The sequence below is a fragment of the Lemur catta genome, chromosome 3 (genome assembly GCF_020740605.2).
Source record: "Lemur catta isolate mLemCat1 chromosome 3, mLemCat1.pri, whole genome shotgun sequence".
Taxonomy (NCBI): Eukaryota; Metazoa; Chordata; class Mammalia; order Primates; family Lemuridae; genus Lemur; species Lemur catta.
Window position 1 is genome coordinate 101,419,989 of NC_059130.1, and position 25,572 is coordinate 101,445,560.

Consider the following 25,572-nt stretch of genomic DNA (forward strand, 5'->3'; position numbering starts at 1 on the left):
ATACCAAATGTATAATTTGTAGGCCCCTATTTTGTCTTTAGAAATATAGATATATGAGAGTTTATCTGCTTGGTGTGTTAACCTAAGGTAGATAAGTGTAGATCCAGCTAAAATGGAAATCTCCAACTAAAAAGGAGAGAGGGAGTTTTTTATATTTTACTTAAATACTGAAAATTAGTTTTGGTGTAAAATGCCCTTTGGACACCTTACTTTAACACTTTTATGTCATTCTCATGAAACTGATCTGAGAGAGTAAATTTAGTTTTCTGTTTTGAGATACTCTGTTTCAACATATCATCAAAATAAGATGAATTAAATTTTAAAGAACATACCACAACTTATAGGCACAAATGCATGTTGTTTTCTTAAAAGGAGTCACCCTTGTCAGTCACTTTTTACCATAATGCTACTCTTATTCAAAAAATTTTTTGATCTCTTCGTTTGGCATTGCCTTCAGAGCCTATGAAACATTCCTTTGGACTAGGTTAGGTGACAGATCTTATCTTTGCAGCATGGATTGGATTTTTACAAATTGCCAAAGGCTGCTATACCTTATCAGATCAATATAGTAGGTGATTAAACTGAGTCATACTGTTAAACATGAGATTTATAAAATTAAAAATTAAAAAAATTGTTCTTAGGTTTCTTATAAATCAAAACATAAATTAGAAAAAAAATTTTTTAACTACATTATTGTTGGAAAAGGTGTGGTTTTTCCAAGATAAATGTTAAGGTGTAACACTCATTTGGAAGCATAAGATTTAGAGTACATTCATATTTATGTGCATAGATTTTCATTATACAGTTATTCTCACTGGTAACATTATGCAACTGGCAGATTCATCTTATTAAATAAAATTCTTTATTCTATTTTTAATAGAAAAATAGCTTTTCAAAATTAATACTTCATCTGTGTATATTTACTTGGTTTTCAGGATTCACTGTCATATTTTTATGGTTAAGTGAGTTTTAGAAAATTAAAATAATTTTTGTTGTTATTTCATGGTTTACCATGGAACAGTACTGGATAATAAAGGTAGAGGAAAGGAGGCAGGATAGTGGGATGATTAAGTCTATGGGCTGTAGAATCAGATTGCCTGGATTTGTATTTTGGCTTCACTGCTTACTAGCTGTGTGACTCTGACAAGCTATTTAACCTCTGATTCAGTCTCTTCATCTGTAAAATGGCAATTATAATAATACTTCGTAGCATTTTTGTGATATTTAAATTGGATAATTTGAATAAAGAGAACAATGCCTGGCATACAGTAATTATTCAACACACTAATTGTAGTATATAATATTATTGCCATTATTGTTCCTTACTTTGTGGCCTGCACTACTGGTTGTCATTAATGACTATTTCCTTCAGTTTTTATACTTATCAGAAGAATGGCAATACTTAGCCTCTGTTTTACCAGGGTATTGCTAGTAGTACTCATTGCAATAATTAGCTCTCTTAAATTGGCTCTAGGAATCTCACAGAACCACTCAATTATTTATATTCTTCCTGTCTCATTCTTGTTTCCATGTTTCCTGTGATACAAAGCCTTTCCAGACCTTTTGTCATCTGTTTCCTTGATACTTTCATTTATAGCTAAATTTTATATATCATGCTTATTTTTTACATTAATATTAACCTTTTCTAGTTCATCTGTTTCCCAAAATTGTGCATTTTAAAAAAATTTTCATCTCTTGTCTCATTCATGTTTCTATTCTTGGCAACTATTGGCTAGTAAGAGGACAAGTGTCTTGTAGTCTGGAGTTGTGGGATGGCCACTGAATTTAGTCCCATTGGCTCCAGTGGATGAAACTTGGTTGGAGCTGGTCATGAACATTTGGCTGGCTATATTTTAAGTATAATTCTCTCTTGACACATCTGTGAATTAGGTATTATTGATCCCATTTTATACATGAGGAAAGTGGGATAGTAATTGCATCATTCATTGTCACTCAGCTGATAAGTAACAGAACTAATCATCAAACCTAGGTTTGCAGGTGCCTTATTCAGAGCTTTTTTCTACCACACAATAGCTGCCCCTAATAAATGCTATTGTAGCTCACAAAGAGGAAGAAGTTACAGTTGTGAAGAACACATTTCACTTTGCCTTTGTTACTTATTTTTAGAGACATTTTAAATCCAAAGGATGTGATCACAACCCGATTTGAAAATAATTCTAGCAAAGATTTCTGCAGCCAATCATGCCTGTCTTCTTATGAGCTAAAGAAAAAACCTGTTGTTACCATATATACCAATAGCATTTCGACAAAGTGCAGCATGTGTCAGAAGAATGCTGATGTAAGTTACATTTTACCTCTATTGGGGTTCTGCTCAAGGATCAGAGATTTTTAAAACTGACTCTGCTTAATTTACATATGTATGTGTTTATTTCCTAGATTCGATTTGAAGTTAAATATCAAAATGTGGTACACGGTCTTTGTAGTGATGCCTGTTTTTCAAAATTTCACTCTACAAACAACCTCACCATGAACTGTTGTGAGAACTGTGGGAGCTATTGCTATAGTAGCTCTGGTCCTTGCCAATCCCAGAAGGTTTTTAGTTCAACAAGTGTCACAGCATATAAGCAGGTATGAATATCAGTCTGTTGCATGTAGTTAGGCTGACTGACTCCTTCTCAGTTGGCTATATAGGGACGAACTGCAAAGTGAACAGTGAGCTCCTCCCATCAGTTCATCCTGGTGTGTGATTTCCCTTCCAAAAAAATGAGATAGATTCTGATACTGTAAGGGATGATTGTGGTTGTGAGATGATACAGGTAAACTAGGTCCCTTTTTAAGGTTCTCTTCAAGGCTGAGAATTCATAAATGTCATTTCTTGATTTGCTATGAGTGTGAAGTTTTTTGTGATACATTGATAGCAAAGAAAACTTCATATTGTAAATGGACCATGAGCAAGAGTTAAAAGATGATAAAATTGATGAATCTAAATGAAGCATATCTTTTTCATTTTAAAGTGTTTTGGAATGAATTGTAATTATTTGGGCAACATTGGCTTATGAGAATGCTTTAGCTTATTTATTGTAATGAATAACAGATTAATCTGGTGACTAAATATATCACTTTGTGTCAACTTAATTATTGCTGAATGATTTGTAGTTTTAAAAAGTTATTTTTCTTGAGAAGTATGTAAATGATAATTAAAAATATAAAAAATTTTTTTCAGTTAGCAAGTTTGATTTGTTAATTCATTTGAGCAGTTGGTAACAGGCATTCATCTTTGAAAAGTATCTGTTTTTTAAGAATTACCACTTTGACAGTCTGGTTTCTGCTTTCACAGGAAAAGACTCCATGTTGTTTTATACATGATCCAAACATCAGTTACATTCCTAAAATTCCTAAAATTTTGTAAAATTTTGCAATGAGTATTTTGTAAATAAAGATACATTTAGCTACAATTTCCCATTTTCCCTATGTTTGGTGACTTTTGGGACACTCTGTATTGGTTATATAAATGGTAGTCATTATTATTATTATTTCTTAAAACATGAACAAGCTTACAGGCAAATTTTATTATGAAACTCAGCTTGAAAAATGGGGAGTTCCATGGCCGGGCGCGGTGGCTCACGCCTGTAATCCTAGCTCTGGGAGGCCGAGGCGGGTGGATCGCTCGAGGTCAGGAGTTCGAGACCAGCCTGAGCAAGAGTGAGACCCCGTCTCTACTAAAAATAGAAAAGAAATTATCTGGCCAACTAAAAATATATATACAAAAAAATTAGCCGGGCATGGTGGCTCATGCCTGTAGTCCCAGCTACTGGGGAGGCTGAGGCAGTAGGATCGCTTAAGCCCAGGAGTCTGAGGTTGCTGTGAGCTAGGCTGATGCCACGGCACTCACTCTAGCCTGGGCAACAAAGTGAGACTCTGTCTCAAAAAAAAAAAAAAAAAGAAAAGAAAAGAAAAAAAAAAGAAAAATGGGGAGTTCCGCAGGATCTCCTAATAAACATTAAATATCATTTCTATCTCCTGCTAAAGAGTTTCATAAGTCTCACACCTTAAAGGTGAGTGATTCTCTTAGATTAACGGGGGATGGCCCTTTGATTTATGGTCTTCCTTGGTTATTGGTGGTGAAAAAATCATGTTATGACTATCTACTTCATTACTTACAATGTGTTTTATTGTTGTTAAGGTATCTATCTGAGTAGTTACTAATTTTGTTCAGTTTACATTTATTATTTGGAAGAACTTAATTTCCCATATCCCAATAGTGTGATCTCATTGTCATGCTCAAATATTTCAACCAAAGGCAGTGGTTATAGGTAGCTTGTTTTTTTTCTTTTTTGAACAATGTGTAAATATGTATGCTTATACTAGGTATCTAAATATTATTTTATTTTAATAGAATTCAGCCCAAACACCTCCATATGCCCTGGGGAAATCATTGAGGCCCTCAGCTGAAATGATTGAGACTACAAATGACTCAGGAAAAACAGAGCTTTTCTGTTCTATTAATTGTTTATCTGCTTACAGAGTTAAGACTGTTACTTCTTCAGGTAATGCTTAAATTTGATAATAACTATTGAAGAAGACTATAACTGCTTTTCTTTCATTTTGTTACAAACTAAATGTAACTATATGGTTAAAGACCCAGGATTGATTTACTTTTAAAGAACTGATAAATACATGAAAATAGCTTTTCACTGATTTTCTTGGTTACGGTGTATATAGTATTTTGTAATTTCATATGTGAAAAGAAAGAAAAAATCACAAGTTTCAAATTAGTTTTTATATAAGTAGGACTTAATTGCAGTTGTAGTTAGATTTACAGATTTTTGTAAAGTTCCTTGATTATTCTGTATATTAATGAGTATTTGATTTTTTTCATTCTCCTAATACACTTTTGGATTATTTATTCATTTGTGTAACTTATTCATTGGTTTTTATTTTTTTGTCACCAAGGTGTCCAGGTTTCGTGTCATAGTTGTAAAACCTCAGCAATCCCTCAGTATCACCTAGCCATGTCAAATGGAACCATATACAGCTTCTGCAGCTCCAGTTGTGTGGTGGCTTTCCAGGTATGGTCTAAGGTAGTACTTCACCCTTGCAGTTCTCTTAGGCATTGCTCTGTGGTACAATATTGACTGCTGAGGGTCCATACTTAACAACATTTAAATTTAAGTTAAAAGGAAAAAAATTCGTTCAGTCAGAGTCTCAGAGGTCATTTCTACAAAATATCTGAGCCCAGATATTTGACCTCAGAAGTTTCTTCCTTATTCAGGGTCCTCGCCTAAACTACCGTTCCCTCCCACTTTCTCCCGTGGCTCTCTTCCTTTTCAAAAGGATAGAAGCTGGGATATGGTTTTGGTAGGTGTTATGGTAAGAACAATAGCCTGATTGGGCTCACGCGCCCTCTCCTTTCATCCTGGGCCAGATACCTAATGACTCCTGGCATGGAATTATGAGCATCTACTTGTCCCATTTTCCCTTCACTCTCTACAACACACCCAGAAAGAATAGAGTTTAGTGATCCCCCTAGTGGGAAGATGCCTGATGCAGTCTCTCTGGTATCAGGGAGAAAGAGACTATTGGTAGCTACTGTGTCTTAATAGCCATCAGGAGCTGGTTGGCGATGGGAGTGCAGGTGGAGGGGTATTTTGGGGGAAAGGAGAGGCCTGCTGTGCTTTATTAGAGACATATGCTAGAGGTCTCTGGAAAGCCTGAATTCCAATCTTTGAACATTTAATGTATTTCTCACTCCTTCTATTTTGAAAGTGTGCCATTTAAACTCTCTCTGTGAGATAGAAGATTTTGAAAAAATGTGAGGAAATTAATTTATTCAAATCAGGAAGTAAAAATTACCAAGTTATGTTATTTCTGAATTGCTAAAATCTTTGCCTTATTTGTGTTCATTCAGAATGTATTTAACAAGCCAAAAGGAACAAACTCCTCAGCGGTGCCCCTGTCTCAGGGCCACGTGGTTGTAAGCCCACCCTCCGGGTCCGCAGTACCTGCAGGAGGAGGTAAAACCTCTGCCGTTTCCCCCAGCTCCACCAGTGGCTCTGCTGCAGCCAGTCTCCAGCCTCTTGCTGAACAATCCCAGCAAGTTGCTTTAGCCTACACAGTTGTTAAACTCAAGTGTCAGCACTGTAACCATCTGTTTGCCACAAAACCAGAGCTTCTTTTCTACAAGGTAAAGAAAGATCGTGAAAGGGATTGAATATAAACTTACCCATTAGAAGCACTTTTGTCTTTTCATCTTTGATAGTCACTCACTTTGCTTTGAAATGAGAGGGAAAAAGATTTCTTAAAGATAAAGCAACTGTTTAGTTAGATCTTAATGACTGTTATTTCTCTTCAGGGTAAAATGTTTCTGTTTTGTGGCAAGAATTGTTCTGATGAGTACAAAAAGAAAAATAAAGTTGTGGCAATGTGTGACTACTGTAAACTGCAGAAAATTATAAAGGAGACTGTGCGATTCTCAGGGGTTGATAAGCCATTCTGTAGTGAAGGTAAAGGAAAAAGTTCGTTTTTATTCACAGAGCATATGGTTGCTATATAATAATTCATGATGACTTTGGCTATTAATCCATGATTAATTTTCAAATAATTTTTGTCCAATAAGGTATAGTTTGAGGCTTTTTATATTGAGTTTATATTTAATTCACTTTAAAATCTGTCTTTTTAAATGTAATCTCAATAAAGAAAAAGTATAAAAATAATTAGATTGATGGTATTAATATAGAAAATCTCTTCATAAGTTTAGCTATGACAGAGATCTTTTTGATCTTGTACCCATTTGTAAAGAGGGAACTTAGGCAATTGCTGCTTCTAAAGATTTTGATTTCCTGTGTGGAAAAAAGAAAGATAAGTAATTACAAAAAAAATAGAAACATATCTGACATTTCTGAATGTAGATGGCCTAATATTTAGAGTATATTTAAAAGGTGATAAAGAGTTTGATTTTTTTAATATAGAGACTATCCTTTAACTTAGAGGCAAATAATTGTGTCAAGTATTTAGAAATTAGGTTAAAATTTATATCTAAGACTATAGAAATTCACTTTACCTCCTTTATGTTAATGTAAATTTGATATTTCTTCCTTTCATCCTTCTGGTTCTCAGTTTGCAAATTCCTCTCTGCCCGTGACTTTGGAGAACGATGGGGAAACTACTGTAAGATGTGTAGATATTGTTCACAAACATCCCCGAATTTGATAGAAAATCGATTGGAGGGCAAGTTAGAAGAGTTTTGTTGTGAAGAGTGCATGTCCAAATTTACAGTTCTGTTTTATCAGGTAAATATGATATACTTTTTTGGTGAAGTTAGTGCGAATTATTTTTTATTTAAAATTTGTTCAGATTGTGTGGAGAAAAATATGGTGTTTAGTAGAGATCAGTATGGAGGTTTCTCAGAGAACTAAAAGTAGATCTACCATTGGATCCTGCAGTCCCACTACTGGGTATCTACCCAGTGGAAAAGAAATCATTATATTGAAAGATACCCACACTTACATGTTTATCACAGCACAATTCATAATTGCAAAGATACGGAATCAACCTAACTATCCATCAGCCGATGAGTGGATTAAGAAAATGCAGTGTATATGTATATACCATGGAGTACTACTCAGCTATAAAAAGGAATGAAATCATGTTGTTTACAGCAACTTGGATGAACTAGAGTCTATTATTCTAAGTGAAGTAATTCAGAAACAGAAAAATAAATGCTGTGTGTTATCACTTATAAGTGGGAACTTAACTATGGCTACACAAAGGCACACAGAGTGGTATAGTGGACATTGGAGACTTAACAGGGAGAGGGTGGGGAGGCTTGAGGGATGAAACACTACCTGTGGGGTACAGTGTACACTCCTCAGGTGATGGGTACCCCACAAGCCCAGACTCAACCACTATACAATATATAAATGTAACAGAATTCAACGTGTACCCCCTAAATGTATTAAAATAAAAATAGAAAAGAAAAATGTGTTTAGACTGAGTAGAATAAATTATTGGGTACTGTAGCAAAATTTGACTGAATATAAACATCAGATCTTTGGGGTAAAGATTATAGCATTACTGGAGATTTTGTTGTTGATTGAAGATATGTTCCTTTTATTTTTGCTTTCTTATAAGGCACACTGACCTTGTTTATAACTTAGTTCTTTCAGATTAGAAATACACGTAATTTTCCTTAAGTGGCTCTTTCATTCAGATTACTCTTAGGAACTTGAAGTCAGACCTTTTTCTCACTTCATAGGTCAAATGACAATGACTGACAACTTTACCCACCTCCTTTTTAAAAAGATCACCTTTTTGAAAGGTTAATAACAATAGTTAAAAATTAATTGAACCACTACTAATACATGTTTGGTGCTCCATAAGTATTATTTCATTTAATCCTCACCATAGTCCCAAGAGGTAGGTATATTATTGCCAGTTTATAAGTAAAGGAAAAGAACGAGGCCCAGGGAGGTTAAGTAATGTGCCCTTGAGGAATCTGGTAGGTGACAGCTGGATAACACCTGTAACATGCTAGTGAAATCATTGTTTGCTTGTCTGCCTCACCCCCAAAACAGAATTTTCTTCAAGGGGCGGAGTACTATCTTTTCATCATTATATGATCAGGACCAATTATAATGCTTAAGACAAAGGATGTCTAATTAGGTATTTGTTGAATGAACCAAAGTCTTTATGACTCCAAAGCCCATATTTTTTTCGACTGTGATAAGCTGCTGTTTAATCTTTTAAAAGTAGAACCTATCTTTAGATTCCTTCATCAGTAATTTTGAAAGCAAAAGAGCAACTCTTATATTCTCTTGACTTAGGACATTTAAATGAAACACATAGTTAAAAATACACATTCTTTTTTTTTATACATTCTTAATCATAATATTTTAAGGTAAGAACCTTACATTTTGTAGTCTCAACTGACTCTCATATCTGGTTTTATGATTAATGTTATTTTTTCATTATTTTAGAGTTCTAAGCCTGTCTATCTTGTCTTACATCTCTTTCTCAGATGGCCAAGTGTGATGGTTGTAAACGACAGGGTAAGCTAAGTGAGTCCATAAAATGGCGAGGCAACATCAAACATTTCTGTAACCTATATTGTGTCTTGGCGTTTTGTCATCAGCAAATTATAAATGACTCTCTTTCACAAAATAAAGGTAAAGTTAAGCTTGGATAATGGGATCTTTATGTCAGTGCTAGGGTATGCTATAAACACACACGGTTGTAAATAATATAATAAAAACAAAATTTCACTGGATTCAAGTAGCTGAATTTACTTAAATTTTCCTTTAAGAATCCTTAAAGATTGCCCTTGAGGGAAAATTAATTCTAATGCTTTTTGCTCTCATAATGAAGCACAACAACAACAAAAAATCAATAAATGTATGAGCACTAATTTTTATAGGAAAATTAGGTAAGCTTGCTTTTGATTGAATTTATCTGTACATAACTTACACTAAAGGATATATGCTATTCAATTAAACTAGAAATAAGAGTAGAAAATCAGGACAAACAAAAGGAGAAAGGTATAAGTACATTAATATAGTGGCTGTAACTGGCATAAGATTTGATTCGGAGCTTGCTTGTAGCCCAGGAAAAAAGAACAACACATTAATTATCTCAGTGAAAAAAAAAGTAGACTGGTTCTTCATGGGTAGCAAAGTTTTTCCTGGCTAAGAATAAAATAAGTTTTCAAGTAGGACAGCTAATGTGGTCAGAATAACCAGCTGAGTAGATAGATATGTGGCATGCTCATAAAGTAGCTCTCCTAAGTATCCCTTTCTGAGTATTAGGTTGAAACACTTGGTATTATATTCTCTGATTAAAGCCCAAAGTGCTGCCTAATTGACAGGATCCACGTGCTTTGGCTCCTTGCAGTCTGGCCCTTGCCTACCTTTGCGTTACCTTAATCATGTATATATGCCTTGTGCTAATCTTTTCTGTTAGCTGTCCATAGCCTAGGACCAGTCAGGTTGGTGGTAGAATATTCATTTTATAACGTGGGTTAAGAAAACCATTGTTTATGTGGATGGATAGCTCCCTTATCAAGTTATTTATAAAAATTGTTATGTTAAGTTTTTATTTGAAGCAAGTTTAGGTATAGGAGTTTTAATATTCACTGATAGGACAGCCCAGTTAGTCCTGAAGCTAGTAGTTATATTTTTATCTGTTAAATATCCTTTGAGGTTTATAGAATTTTATAGAATCAGGCTCTCTTTAAGCCCTAATGACCACTAATCTGACCAGAATCACCCAACCCAACATTATAAAGAGTTAGATGTTTCAATTGCTCCTTGAAAACCTAGTTGTTAAACAGTGTGTGTGGGTGTGTGGATGTGTGGCCCTTTTGTTTATGCCAGGTCTTAACTTTCTGTTTATTTTAATCAGTTGTTATTTCTAAGGCAAAAACTGCTTTGAAGGAACTCCCTTGTGCAAGGACAAATACAACACCAGTTATAACCAAAGTGGTGTCATTGGCAAAAATACCTGCTGCCCAGCCCAAAGGGAACACTAACAGTGTTTTAAAAGGTATGAGTTGATATAAGGGGATTTGCCTAGACTTTAGAAGTGAGTGTTGTCTAGCCTAAGTAGTTCTCACTGGTAATGCCTTTCATTACATTATATAAGGAAATGTGCCCCACTTTCTTTAGGTGGTGTGAGTGGGAAAAGAATTGGTATGTATAGTTTATTTTTTTAAGAACCCAAATGATTTTAATATACCTGGTCCTTTACCATCAGAGATTCTAATACAGTAGGATGGAGTTGGGGCTCAGGAATCCTTACCTTTACCATGCACTCCAGAGGATACTGATGCAGAGTTTCCTTGGTCCATGTTTTGAGAAATTCTGGTCTAGTCTCCCACCTTAGTGAGAGTAAAGTAACTTCTTGGTTTCAGTGTTTACTTCTGCATATTCTGGAGATAATAATATATATTTTAATTTATAACAGGTGCAGTTACTAAGGAGGCAGCAAAGATCATCGAAGGTGTAAGTTTTATTGTTGATATTTTTCCTGATTATGCCACTTCAGTTTATTTTCACTTTGGATATTGCATTCAAATAGCGTTTTCTGTTTGCAGCTTAGTCTTAAAAAAGTAGAGTAATATATTATGCACTAACTTTTGTTATTATTATAGTAAGAATTTGTATTCAGGTTCCTTAATTTCTTTAAATATTTGTTAATTCCAGCAAGTTGGAATTAACAAAACTACTTTATTTTTTTCTTTTACTACATTCAGGTATTTTCCTTTTAGACTAGAAAAAAAATCTTTTGAAAGTTCAGTATAGTGTTTTTTGTTTTTTTTTTTTGTTTTTTGAGGCAGAGTCTCACTCTGTTACCTGGGCTAGAGTGCCATAGCATCAGCCTAGCTCATAGCAACCTCAAACTCTTGGGTTCCCGTGATCCTCCTGCCTCAGCCTCCCGAGTAGCTGGGACTATAGGCATGTGCCACCACGCCTGCCTAATTTTTTCTGTTTTTAGTTGCCCGGCTAATTTCTTTCTGTTTTTAGTAGAGACGGGGTCTTGCTCTTGCTCAGGCTGGTCTTGAACTCCTGACCTCAAGTGATGCTCCCAGCTTGGCCTCCCAGAGTGCTAGGATTAGAGGAGTGAGCCACCATGCCTGGCCTATAGTATTGTTTTATACAACTTTGAATTATGTGAAGCTGAAAATAGTGCAAAGTGAAAATATATTTAAACTCTCACTTTGTGTCTCAAATTTGAAATACTGTAAAACTTCCCCAAATTAAAAAAATTTGCAAGAAATGTGTAATTTCAAATCTGGCAGGCTGAAAGGATTGCAAACTGTGTCATTGTTGCCCTGTGTCAGCATCACTTTAATAAGAAAACAAAATTCCCATCATCCTTTATCAGTATCACATGATATTGTGTCAGATCTTGGGTTAATGTTTTTGGTGACTACTGTGTTGCTGCTATCTTAACATTCTCTCTTGATATAATTCAAAATATTTGTAATATCGTATAGCAATGTCATTCAAGTGTTTATTAATTGATGGTGCTAGGGCTAAAAAGTGTGCCCCAAATTCAATAACTTTGGAACAAAAGTTAGAAGTGATAAAAATCTTTGAAGATGACCAAAACACTGCTATGATATTTCATGCTGTTAATTTAGGAGAGTATACTCTGCGGAATATTAGAAGTAATGCTCAAAAAACCAAAAACAGCATTAAAGCTGTTTTTAAGTTTGTTCACAAAAATTATAACCAGGCAAGGATAATGGAATAAATGGAAAAAATCCTGGCAACACAGCTGCAAGATCAATGCTGCCATAATGCCCCACCCTGCCAAGGCCAATCTATCGTCTGTGCTAAGGCATGAGTATTTCTGATGAGTTGAAAGGAGGAGACTGAGACAAAAGGTTTACTACAAGTCATGGCTGGCTTTCCAATTTTAAAGCCCACCAAGGTTTTAAGAATATAAAAATGAGCAGGCAAGCTATATCTGCTAACTCTGAAGCTACCAAAACATTTCAGCTTCACCATAATTTAAAGAGGCAGTTTTGGAAGACAGCGTAACACCTGCTATTAAGGAATCTGTGGAAGTGAAACAGAAGGTAGATTTGCACAGAGTAGATGAAGGGGACATTGAAAATTTGTTTGGGTTGTCCCGCATGGATTAACAAAGGAAGACTTGCTAGAATTAGAAAAACAAAGGCGGCAGGGAGAAGGCCTCTGGCAATCAGCCTGGGCCTTCTGCATAATTAACAATATAACAACTGGCATAGGCTTTTCACCCTATTTCAGCAGCAGTTAGTATTTTTGAAGAAGGTGATCCAAATGTGGATTGCTGTTCCATGGTGGGAAGGCAAAAGATGGAAAATGGGTCTGCATATCAAGAAATCTTCAGTGAAAAAAAAAATGAGAGAAAAAACTCAAACTACATTAGATTCATTCTTTAGCAAAAGTCTTCCAAGGAGTCAGACCAGCCTTCATTATAATGTGGAGAGATAGCTTGTCCTAATTTAGTAGCTCTTAACTGTCCCATTATTTGTGTTGGAAGATGATGGTAATTTCTCCTTAATTATTTTCAGGCAGTATACCATATTAGTTAATGAAATGTCATTAAGTTAACTTTGTATTTATTTGTATATTATGTATTGTGCATTAAATTATATTTTAGAATTATATAATTAATTACTGTGCCATATAATTAATAATTATGGTATTAAGCACACAATTGTATAACTAAGGTATTAATGTATTATGTTATATATTGATAAGTATTAACATATGTTTTTAAAAATATCCTATATTGGTTGTAGATTTATGTACTCTGAGAATGCATCCCTCTTCTACTTTATATGTATGAGAGAATTCGTCTTGAATTATGCTCGTTTTGAATTATTCAGGTTTTTCAGGAACATATACCTCTATTTCATGTGACTGCCCTATATATGTTTTCCCCATGTGGAGTATTTCTATAATTCACCAGTCATTTAAACTGTGTTACAGAACAGCTCTGATTAATATTTTCATTTTAGTCTCTAAAAAGTATAGTAATAAATAATGTAGTACTTTTACAATATGAAAAAAAAAAAACAGTTTCAGACTTTTTTCTTTGTTTCTCTGAGGACTTTAGTGTGAATCTCCCTCATGTTATTTAAATGGTCTTAAATTTGGGGGAAAGGTAAAAAATACAGAAAAGTACAAAGAAGAAAATCTGCAAAACTCAGCAAACTTTTTCTGACTCTAAATACTATAGACTTTGTAGGCCATATGGTTTCTGTTGCAACTAGAGACCTTGCCACCTCTGCCATTGCAGTGCAGAAGCAGCCATAAACAATACATAAAAGAGTGAGAGTGGCTGTGCTCCAGTGAAACTTTATTTACAAAAACAGGTGGTGGGCTGGACTTGGCCCACAGACCATAGTTTTCCAACTCCTCTTCTACTGTGTTCCCACCACCCAGAATTAACCATTATTACATTTGGCTTATTTGCTCACAGGTTTTTTCCCCTATTTTATGCCCCCCCTTTCTTTTTAAAAAAAATTAATCACTACCACCAATTAATCCCCTACTCACATCCCTAGAAACAACTACTATTATGAGTTTGGTATGCATCCTTTTAGACTATTTTATAATCTTTAATATATATAAATCTGTGGAAAATATTTAATATTGTTTTTAAAAATATCTATTCATGCTGATACTTAATAGGTTTGGTACATTCCTGTTGACTGCTGTATAGTACTGTATTGTCTGTAGGCACCCCAGTTTATTTATCCATTGCCCTGTTGATGAAGATTAGGTTGTTGCCAGTTTTTCACTATGAAAAACCTCTCCTACGATGAATACCCTTGTATCTGTCTCCCTGTGCATGTGTGCAGCTGTTTCCCTAGTGTAGAAATGGAAGAGTAGGACTGTTGGGCCAAAGAGTATTTGCATTTTTAGTTTTTAAATTACCCTGCAGAGCGGCTATTCCAATTTTTATTCCCACCAACAGTTTATGATTATACCATTTCCCACAGCCTCACCATCATTTAATATTGTCAAATTTAAACACTTTTTTGCCAATCTGTTTGGTGGCATCTTCTTGGTATCTTGTTTTGTATGTCACTGATTACTAGTAGGTTTGCTTACATTTCTGTTGCTGGTCATTTGAATTTTTTTTGAATTTCTTGTTTTTATTTTTTCCCATTTTTGTGTTGAATTGTCTTTTTCTTATTGATTTCTAGGAGGTCTTTCTGTATTCTTTGTTTTCTCCCCTTTCTGCTCCTACATTTTTGTCAACACAAAAATATGGAGTCAGACTTTTTTTTTAAAATCTACCCTTCTTGTCAGTAATAGTCATACATCTTATCTGAAAACAATCCTCCTTTAACACAATGGCCTCCAGCGACTGTCCCATTTCTCTGCTCTCGCCATGGAAAAACTCCTCTGAAGGTAGCCTCTACTTCTTTATCTGTTATCTTTCCTTAGCTCACTCTAGTCAGGCTTTTGTCTGCACCAGTGCACTGAAACTGCTCTTGTCAAGGTTGTCATCAGTCTTTATTTTGCCAAATCCAGTAGTCAGTGCACTCTGCTCAACCTTTCAGTAACATTTAACACAATTGATCTCTCCTTTCTTCTTTTTTTTTTTTTTTTTTGAGACAGAGTCTCGCTCTGTTGCCCGGGCTAGAGTGCCGTGGCATCATCCTAGCTCACAGCAACCTCAAACTCCTAGGCTCAAGCGATCCTCCTGCCTCAGCCTCCTGAGTAGCTGGGACTACAGGCATGTGCCACCATGTCCAGCTAATTTTTTTCTATATATATTTTTAGCTGTCCAAATCATTTCTTTCTATTTTTAGTAGAGATGGGGTCTCGCTCTTAGGCTGGCCTAGAACTCCTGACCTTGAGCCATCCTCCTGCCTCGGCCTCCCAGAGTGCTAGGATTACAGGTGTGAGCCACTGTGCCTGGCCTCTCCTTCCTTCTTGAAATACCTTCATTCAACTTCCAGGACATCATACTTGGCCCTTTTCTCAGTCTGTATTACTTCCTAGAGGACTCAACTAGTCCTGTGGTTTTAAACACTACCTACATGGTGGCTGATTCCCAGATTTATTTCTCTTGCCCTGACCTTTGAGCTCCAGATTCATGCATCCATGTGCCTACTTGACATTTACACTTAGATGGATAATACCCTTCTCAAATAGTATGTCTAAAACAGTACCTTTTTATTCCCCCAGAATTCTTCTCTAGTGTTCCCTACTTCTTACCACCCCATTGCTACCTCCTTAGTCTGAGCACCGTTGTCTGTCTTCTGTAGTATTGTAATGATCTCCTGCCTGTCTTCCTGCTTCCATTCTTGCCCTTTGCAGTTTTTTCTCCACCCTGTTACGAGAATGATCTTTTAAAAACACAAATCAGATCATGTTATTACTCTGCTCAAAAACCTTCAATGAAATTCTGAAAAAGGATGAAGATGGGGAGGAGCTAGTTTCCACATTAAAATTATAGGAAAACTATAGATATTCTAAAGCTATATCATAAAAACAACTGGTACTGGTGCATAAATAGACAGACAACTGAATGGAAAAGAAATCCAGAAATAGACCCAAATATATGTATGGAAATTTAATAATGATAAAGGTGGCATTTCAGATAAATAGGAGAAATGTGGATTATTTAATAAATAATGATGTTACAACTGAGTAGACACATGGAAGAAAATACAGTTGGATTTGTACTTCACAATTTAAACAAAAATGAAATTCATTTGGAGAAAAGACTTAAATGTAAGAATAAAAGTACTCAGAAAAATATAGGAAAAACGTTCTAACAATGTAGAAGTGGGGAGAGTCTTTCTAAGTATGTCACAAAACCCAGAAGCCGTAAAAGAATCAATGGGGAGATCTAACCATATTTCAAAGTCAGAAGATAAATGACAAAAATGAAAAGGTTGTAACTAATTTCAGAAAAGGCTAGTTTTTCATATGTAAAGAGTTTCTGTGAATCAATAAAAGATCCAATACTCAGTAGGAAAATTGCTAAAAGTGTGATCCATAAGTTAATAGACCTGGACATAAAAATATTTCCTAAACATATGCAAAGATATTCAACTTGAAAATTAGAGAAATGTTGTTAGAACTACAGTTTAACCAGATTGGCAAAGAAAAACAATGGATAGCACTGTTAAGTCATTCTTATTGCCAATGAGAGTGTAAATTGGTAAAACTGCTAAAGAGGACAATTTAGTAGAACCTGTTAAAACTTAAAATGTAAATACCATTTACCCAAGAACTCCATTTTTAGGAATTTATTCTTCAGGTACTTCTGCACATTTACGAAGTGAAATATGTACAAAGATATTAATTATAGCATCATTTGTAGCAGCAGAAGCCAGAAAACAGCCTAGTTGTTTCATCAGTGATCAGGGCCATGCTGTATTCACTCTGAGTTACTTTGTGAATTAGAAAAAAATAGCCCTGCATGGGCAGGGTCTGAAATGTACTTCTTTCTAATCCCATACCTATTTACCTGGCCTGGCAAGTGGAGTCCCCTGCACAAGCATACACAATGGCCTTGTTGGGGCTGTAGTTAAATATGGTATATCTACTCAATGGAATACTATGCAATTATTAGAAAGAATTTGGCAGCTCAATATGTACAGACATAGAGCAGTCTTATATATCAGAATAAAAAAGAAGACACAAAACAATGTATAGCATACTGCCATTTGTGCTTTAAATACACACACACACACACAGAGGCTTGCACATATATATAGAATATCCCTGGAAGGCAACCAAATGGGTAATAGTGGTTGCCTCTGAGGAGAACTGAATGATGGGGGAAGAATTTTAAGAGGGAAAATTATTTTTTTCATTGTTTATTATTTGAATCTTTGAATTTTATGTCACACTGCCCATTCAAAAAATATGCATAGAATTTTTTAAAAAAGATAAAGGAAAACAGAGCAAAGATTGAATAGAGTTCACAGAAGAGGAAATAGAAATAATGCTTTCTTTCACATGAAAAATACCTAACCACACTACAGTGAGATAATTTTTCACTTCCTGAGAAATAGCAAAAAGGTCAATAATATTCTGTTGACAGGGATGTCAGAAGAGGCTCACATATGTATTGCTAATGGTCACATAATTTGATATGACTTAATGTGGAGAGCAATTTAGTAGTATCAGCAGAATTAAAATTGTATACCTTGTGACCCACCAGCAATACTTCTAAGACTTTATTCTGTGGCTATACTAGCACATGTAGAATTAATTTATATGTAAAGATAGTCACTGCAGCATTGTTTATAATAGCAAGAGATTTATTACATTCTAAATGTTCATCAGCAGGGACTCTTCAGATTACTTACAAATGTGTGGAATACTATGCAAGCTATTAGGCAGCTTTATACAAAGTTATGTAACTATATCTACAAGATAGCTTGCTAAGTGACAGAAGCAAGGTGCTAAATCTTGCTAATATAGACTACCATTTGTAGTCAAAATCAGCTTATTCAATAACATAGACCATCTCTAGAAGAATGTACAGTAGTCCCCCATTTTCCATGGTTTCACTTTCCAAGGTTTTAGTTACCCACAGTCAACCATGGTCCAAAAATATTAAATAGAAAATTCCAGAAATAAACAATTCTTTTTTTTTTTTGAGACAGAGTCTCGCTGTGTTGCCCAGGCTAGAGTGAGTGCTGTGGCGTCAGCCTAGCTCACAGCAACCTCAAACTCCTGGGCTTAAGCGATCCCACTGCCTCAGCCTCCCGAGTAGCTGGGACTACAGGCATGCGCCACCATGCCCAGCTAATTTTTTCTGTATATATTTTTAGTTGTCCATATAATTTTCTTGCTATTTTTAGTAGAGACGGGGGTCTCGCTCTTGCTCAGGTTGGTCTCGAACTCCTGACCTCGAGCGATCCACCCGCCTTGGCCTCCCAGAGTGCTAGGATTACAGGCGTGAGCCACTGCGCCCGGCCTAAACAATTCTTAAGTTTTAAATTGTGCACCGTTCGGCGTAGCATGATGAAATCTCATGCCATCCCACCTGGGATGTGAATCATCTTTGTCCAACATATCTACACTGTATATACTACCCACCTGTTAGTCTCTTGGTAGCCATCTCAGTTATCAGATCAACAGATCACAAGAAAGAAGGATGAGTACAGTACAATAAGATATTTTGAGAGAGAGACACCACATTCATAAACTTTTATTATAGTATTTTGTTACAATTGTTCTATTTTGTTGTTATTGTTAATCACTGTGACTAATTTATAAAGTAAACTTCATGAGTATGTATGTATAGGAAAAACATAGTACGTATAGGTTTTGGTACTATCCATGGTTTCGGGCATCCACTAGGAGTCTTGCTTGGGACGTATCCCCCAAGGGTAAAGTGGGACTGGGAACAGTGGTTGTGTTCAAGGTTGAGCCTGGATAGATGGCAGTTATTCATGTTTACACTTTTATACCTTTGGAATTTTGCAATAAGTGTATGTATTACTTACTTTAAAAGTAAATTTAACCTCCAGTGGTTGCCCATCACATTTAAAATACAGTCCTAATTCTGTTTTTTCGCTAAGACCTTCCAGATGCTACACAATTTGGCTTCTGCCTACCTCTCCATTCTCCCCTGCTTACTCTGTTTCAGCCTTGTTCTTGTTGATGTTCCTAAAGCATGCCAAGCTGTCTCCCACTTCACAGTGTTTGCACCTACAGTCTCTCTGCCTGGACTCTCCTGACCTTAGGCTTTTGCACCGGCTTATTCTTTTGAACAATGCAGAGGATCTCTGCTGAGATGTTTACTCCAGAATTACCCCGCCTCCATGCCATCATGCTGCCTTCCCTTACTTTTGTTTACTACCTGGAATTATACATTATATGTTTGTTTTACTTATTTATTTTCTGTGTCTCCCTCTGAAATATAAGGCCAGTAGGAGCAGGACTTTATCTTGTTTTCTGCCTTATCCGCAGGGCTTAGAATAGTGTCTAGCTTGTAGTAAAGACTCAGTACTTTTGAGTGAATAAACATGTTTTAAATATATTCTCCCACTCTGCTGTTTATGCTATAACTTTGTTTTATAAAGACCTTTGTTGACAAAAGTTTTAAGTTTTGAGGTAATAAAATGTATCAGTATTTTCTACTTTGTTTTTACTCTTTTGTGTTCTATTTAACATTACTTTCTCTGTGCTCTGGTCATTTGAAAGTTCTCCAGTGATTTTTAAAGTTTTGGGTTTTTTTTTCATGTTGAAGTTCTTAATTGATATAGCATATATTTTTGCGTATGCTCTAAGGTTGGGTCTGATTTTTCTAAGGGGCCATTTGTTGTAATCAGCAAGGATTGTTTTCATTGTTTTGATCTTACTGTAGGCAGAGTATTTTTTCTAAATCAACAAATGGAACTGATACTGACTGGGAGAATTAGAAATTAATGTATATTTTCCAAAGTGACTTTTTTATTGCAACTACTCTTTCAGAGGAATTTATTTCACTGGATATATATCACCTTTAAATTGATAGCAATTATAGTAAGTGATACGGTACTAAAAAAAATCTCTTTTTGGTTTCTGAATTTGTTTTTAACTAGGAAAGACCACAGGCAAACATCATGAAACTTCTATCTTTCCAGTCTTCCCAGCCTTTTAGGCTTTTAAAGAACAAAGCCGTACTGTGCAAGCCCGTCACACAGACCAAGGCCACCTCTTGCAAACCACATACACAGCACAAGGAATGTCAGACAGGTATGTGTCCTGTGCTTTCCCGTGTCAAAATTTACTTTGTGGTTGGTTTGTTTTGGTTTTTTAAGAAAGGAAAAGAAAATAATTGACAGTTTTTTGGGTGTGAAAACATTATCTTAGATCACATACTTTGAATACCTAATTTATTTCTTTCATAATTATTAACACTAATTACCATTAAATTGAATCCATATGTACACAAAGCATTATGTGTAGACAAGCATCTCCTATACGTGTGCACTGCTGTTTTTTAAATGTATAGACAAGCTATAATTTCTAAGATACAGATTTAATTAAAAGCATTACTGATTTAACCTCAGTTCTTTTTTTGTTTCTTTTTCTTTAAATTTTTTTAGAAATAGGGTCTTGCTCTCTGCACATGCTAGAGTGCAGTAGTGTGATCATAGCTCACTGCAGCCTTGAACTTCTGGGCTCCAGTGATCCTCCTGCCTCAGCTGGGACTACAGGTGTGTGTCACCGCACGTGACTAATTTTTGTATTTTGTAGAGATGAGGTCTCGCTGTGTTGCCCAGGCTGGTCTTGAACTCCTGGCCGCAATTGATCCTCCAGCCTTAGCCTCCCAAAGTGCTGGGGTTATAGGCATGAACTACCACACCTGGTCCTTTTTTTTATTATTATTTAACATTGTGAATTCAGCCATCAGTTGCTAAAAAGTACAGCTAACATGTTTGAAGTATTGGTGATCAGGAAAATTGTTTGAACTTATGCTTGAAAAAGTTGTGAAATATCGCCCCAATCCATGTTAGCTACTTTTAATCGCACTACCCTTGGATTTTCAATTATTTTAATACTACTGTGCACAAAGCAGTTTTTAATATAATTTTACTTCATAGAGTATACTGTATTTAAAAGCTTAGTCTATGAACAGGTGATCATGAGTTTTTATGTAGGGTGCCTTTCTTTCAATAAATGTCAAGGAGAATCCTGTTTTCCTTCCGCAGGAAATTTATTTTATATTCCTGTTAAAATGATACACTCTGTGCACAAGAATTTATGTTATATGCACACTCACACGTGGAGGGTAGTAAAGGATCTGTGGACATTTATATGTGTGGGTATGTGTGTGCTTACACATCTTTTTGAATTCTGTATAAAATATTGGATTGTTGTCTAATACTGTTGTAAAGTATTACATCATGCTGCCTTCCCTTACCTTAGTTTACTACCTCGAATTATACATTATATGTTTGTTTTACTTGTTTTCTGTGTCTCCCTCTAAAATGTAAGGTCAGTAAGAGCAGGACTTTGTCTTTTCTGCTGTATCCCCAGGGCTTAGAATAGTGCCTAGCTTGTAGTAAACATTCAAATACTTTGTCATTCGACATTGCGTTGCAAACATCCTTCCACATCAATATAAATTTAAATATACATTGAGATTCTTAGCAGACAGATTTCAGTGTTTTTATAATAATATAACCAACCCCCTAAGATTGGACATTTAGATTTTTATAAGCAAATTGAAGTGTGTTAATAGATCTTTGTCCACTTGTCTAATTATATCCTTAGGGTAAATCCTAAGCAGAATTACTGACAGAAAGGCTCTCATTTTTTTTTTTTTTTTTTTGAGACAGAGTCTCACTCTGTTGCCTGGGGAGGAGTGCCGTGGCATCAGCCTAGCTCACAGCAACCTCAAACTCCTGGGCATAAGCGATCCTCCTGCCTCAGCCTCCCGAGTAGCTGGGACTACAGGCATGTGCCACCATGTCTAGCTGACTTTTTCTGTATATTTTTAGTTGTCCAGCTAATTTCTTTCTATTTTTAGTAGAGACGGTGTTTTGCTCTTGCTCAGGCTGGTCTCAAACTCCTAATTTCCAGCGATCCTCCCGCCTTGGGCTCCCAGAGTGTTAGGATTACAGGCGTGAGCCACCACACCTGGCCTATCATAGATTTTTAAGGCTTTTGATACCTGTTGGTAAATTGCCTCTCCTGAAAAGTTGCATCAATTTATGTTCCAGGCAACAGTGCTTGAGGGGATCCATTTCTCTACAACCTCACGGACTGTACTAAAATTAATAATTACCCTTTATACTTTTCTGCAACTTCAATGCTGAAAAATTTCAAAATTCAGAAAGGTTGAAAATACAGTACAGTGAACACCAGTATACCATTCATCTACATTCATCAAATGTTTACTTTTTACATTTGTTTTCCTTTTTTCCCCTGAACTCTTGAAAGTAATTTAGTCTTAATTTGATGTATTCTGTGAACTTTAGCCCTAATTCCAATAATCTGTTGGATACTTGGGATTACCTGTACATGTACTACAGCCTACAGTTTTATTACAGTCAATCACTAAGCTTTGGGCAAAGAGAGATTCAGTTTTCAGTGGCATCATGGAGGTATTATGGTTTGTGTTTAAACTTTAATCAGTGTATTCTTTTGATAAACATAAATAGTAACAAAATGTAAGTTTTAAATGTATGGAGTAAAACCTAAAGAACATTGCTTATTTATTCTTGAAAATAACAGTGATTCAAATATTTCATTCAGATTTACCTCTGCCTAATGAGAAAAATGATGCGGAATTTGATTTTCCACCTGCAAAGAAAAGAAGAATAGGTTTTTTCCAGACTTACGATGTGGAATATTTAAAAGTTGGTTTTATTATCTGTCCTGGATCAAAAGAAAGTTCACCAAGGCCACAGTGTGTCATTTGTGGAGAGATCTTATCCAGTGAAAACATGAAGCCGGCAAATCTTTCTCATCATTTGAAGACAAAGCATTCAGAATTAGAAAACAAACCAGTAGATTTTTTTGAACAAAAATCTCTTGAAATGGAATGTCAAAATAGTTCTTTAAAGAAGTGTTTACTGGTTGAAAAATCACTTGTGAAAGCTTCTTATTTAATTGCTTTCCAAATTGCTGCCAGCAAGAAGCCATTCTCTGTTGCTGAAGAATTAATTAAGCCATATTTAGTAGAAATGTGTTCAGAAGTTTGGGGTTCAAGTGCTGGAGACAAAATGAAAACCATTCCCCTTTCTAATAATACGATTGGACACAGGATTGATGAACTATCTGCAGACATTGAAGATCAGCTAATTCAAAAGGTCAGAGAGTCAAAGTGGTTTGCTCTTCAGATAGATGAGTCATCAGAAATCTCAGATATCACCCTTTTTTTTTGCTATATTCGGTTCATTGATTATGATTGTAGTGATATAAAAGAAGAATTATTATTTTGCATGGAAATGCCTTCTGAAATATCTGGTTTTGAAATATTCGAACTAATAAATAAATATATTGGTAGTAAATCTCTGAATTGGAAACATTGTGTTGGTCTCTGTACCGATGGGGCTGTAAGCATGACAGGCAGGTATTTTGGTTTAAGGGCAAAAATTCGAGAAGTTGCCTTGAATACAGTGGCATTTACATGTTGTTTTATTCACCGGGAACATTTAGCAGCAGAAAAGTTGACTCCATGCTTACATAAAATTCTTTTGCAGTCAGCACAAATTTTAAGTTTTATAAAGAGCAATGCATTGAATTCACGTATGGTAACAATTTTGTGTGAAGAGATGAGGTCTGAGCATGTGAATTTACCACTTCATGCTGAAGTACGTTGGATATCAAGAGGGAGAATTTTAACAAGATTATTTGAATTACGACATGAAATTGAAATATTTTTAAATCAAATGCACTCAGATTTGGCCAAGTATTTTCATGATCAGGAATGGGTTGCAAAGCTGGCCTATTTATCAGATATATTTTCACTTATAAATGAATTAAATTTAAGTCTCCAAGGAACTTTGACTACTTTCTTCAATTTGCATAATAAAATTGATATATTTAAGAAAAAGTTAAAAATGTGGTTGAAGCGCACACAGGAGGATGATTATGACATGTTTCCTTCATTTTCTGAATTCTCAAACTCATCAGACTTAAATATGAGAAGCATCACAAATATTATTTTTGAACACCTGGAAGGACTTTCTCAAATGTTTGATGACTGTTTTCCACCAGAAGACGACTTGCGTTCAGGAAATTTCTGGATAATTAATCCTTTTATGAATCACCAAAATAATAATCTCACCAAGTTTGAAGAAGAAAAACTAACACAGTTATCTTCAGATTTAGGATTGCAATCAGTATTTAGATCAATGTCTGTAACTCAGTTTTGGATAAATGCAAGGACAAGTTACCCAGAACTCCATGAAAAGGCGATGAGATTTTTATTACCTTTTTCAACTGTTTATTTATGTGATGCTGCCTTTTCAGCTTTGACTGAGTCAAAACAAAGAAATCTATTGGTTTCTGGCCCTGCCATAAGACTTGCAGTTACATCTTTAGTTCCAAGGATAGAAAAATTAGTAAAGGAGAAAGAATAGCAACATGCATATTGCTTATCATCAAAGTCAATTAATTTTGTGTTAAGTTTTGTATAAGTTTCCTAAAATATAATTTCCTGATGTGGATTTGTGTTTTCAGTGATTAAATAATGTTTTCATAATTTTTCCCTTTTTATTGAGGAATTTAATAATTATGCATTTATACATAATTATGTATACTTTTAATAATCCAGGATAGAGAATTTAGTTGTTATATTGATTCATAGAGTTGGACTAGTGACAGAGATTGCAGGTAATGAAAGGCCCACCCGGTTTATAATGTAATAACACAACCTGTATGTTGAAACAGCTTGGCTTTAGAAGCACATGGGACATTTCAGTCTTCAGCCAACCAGCCACCTACCCCAGCAAGGTTGTGAATAAAAAGTGGTGGAAAAGCAAGATCTAAGCAGCTTGGCTAACAAGAAATGGAAGCAGCAGGAAGGAATTTGAGACTCCTGCTTGGGCCTCTCTGGCCCACTAGACCAGGACTTGGCAAACTTTTCTCATAAAGGGCCAAATAGCAAATATTTTAGGCTTTGCCGGCCATATTGTCACAACTACTCAACTCTGCGGTTGCAGTGCAAAAGCAGCCATAGATAATATGCAAATGGTGTGGCCGTGTTTCAATAAAACTTTTATTTGTGAACACTGAAATAAGAATTTCATATAATTTTCATGTGTGATGCAAGCTTCTTTAAAAATTTTATTATCCAAAGTAAACATTATTAGCTTGGGGGGAGGGGGAGAGTGGAAAAAAAACAGACAACTGGCCAAATTTGGCCCATAGTTTTTCCATCCCAGCCCTAGACAGATTTTCAGGTAAGAGCAGACGGGCCAGGAGTGGCCCGTAGGCTTTGTCAGTGAAAACCCAAAACCTCTCTTCCCGTGGCTGCAAGTATCTGAATTTTCAAACACCTTTCATATTTCAATTTTAGCTGAGAGAAATTAGAGGGAAGAGATATTTCAGGCAAAGACAGAAAGGAACAAGTTACTTAATAATTATGGTTGTTGATTTATTGCTTCTAATTTTATCAATTAATTTACTAGTTTATAAATAATTT

At 35.4% G+C, this 25,572-nt stretch overlaps 1 protein-coding gene across 2 annotated transcripts in view; it reads left to right on the forward strand.

Annotated features, from left to right (window-relative positions):
* ZMYM6 (zinc finger MYM-type containing 6) overlaps positions 1-24,636 on the forward strand; it is a 36,097-nt gene extending 11,461 nt beyond the window's left edge. The window contains exons 5-16 of one of the 2 annotated variants that reach the window (XM_045548300.1): positions 2,128-2,299; positions 2,398-2,589; positions 4,358-4,508; positions 4,915-5,030; positions 5,870-6,145; positions 6,314-6,464; positions 7,078-7,250; positions 8,978-9,125; positions 10,357-10,497; positions 10,918-10,955; positions 20,015-20,168; positions 22,677-24,636. In XM_045548300.1, the coding sequence (XP_045404256.1) occupies positions 2,128-2,299; positions 2,398-2,589; positions 4,358-4,508; positions 4,915-5,030; positions 5,870-6,145; positions 6,314-6,464; positions 7,078-7,250; positions 8,978-9,125; positions 10,357-10,497; positions 10,918-10,955; positions 20,015-20,168; positions 22,677-24,508 (3,544 nt within the window). In that variant the 3' untranslated portion in view covers positions 24,509-24,636. The remainder of the gene's footprint in view (positions 1-2,127; positions 2,300-2,397; positions 2,590-4,357; positions 4,509-4,914; positions 5,031-5,869; positions 6,146-6,313; positions 6,465-7,077; positions 7,251-8,977; positions 9,126-10,356; positions 10,498-10,917; positions 10,956-20,014; positions 20,169-22,676) is intronic. The other variant, XM_045548301.1, reaches the window with a different exon arrangement.
* The last annotated feature ends 936 nt before the right edge of the window (positions 24,637-25,572 follow it).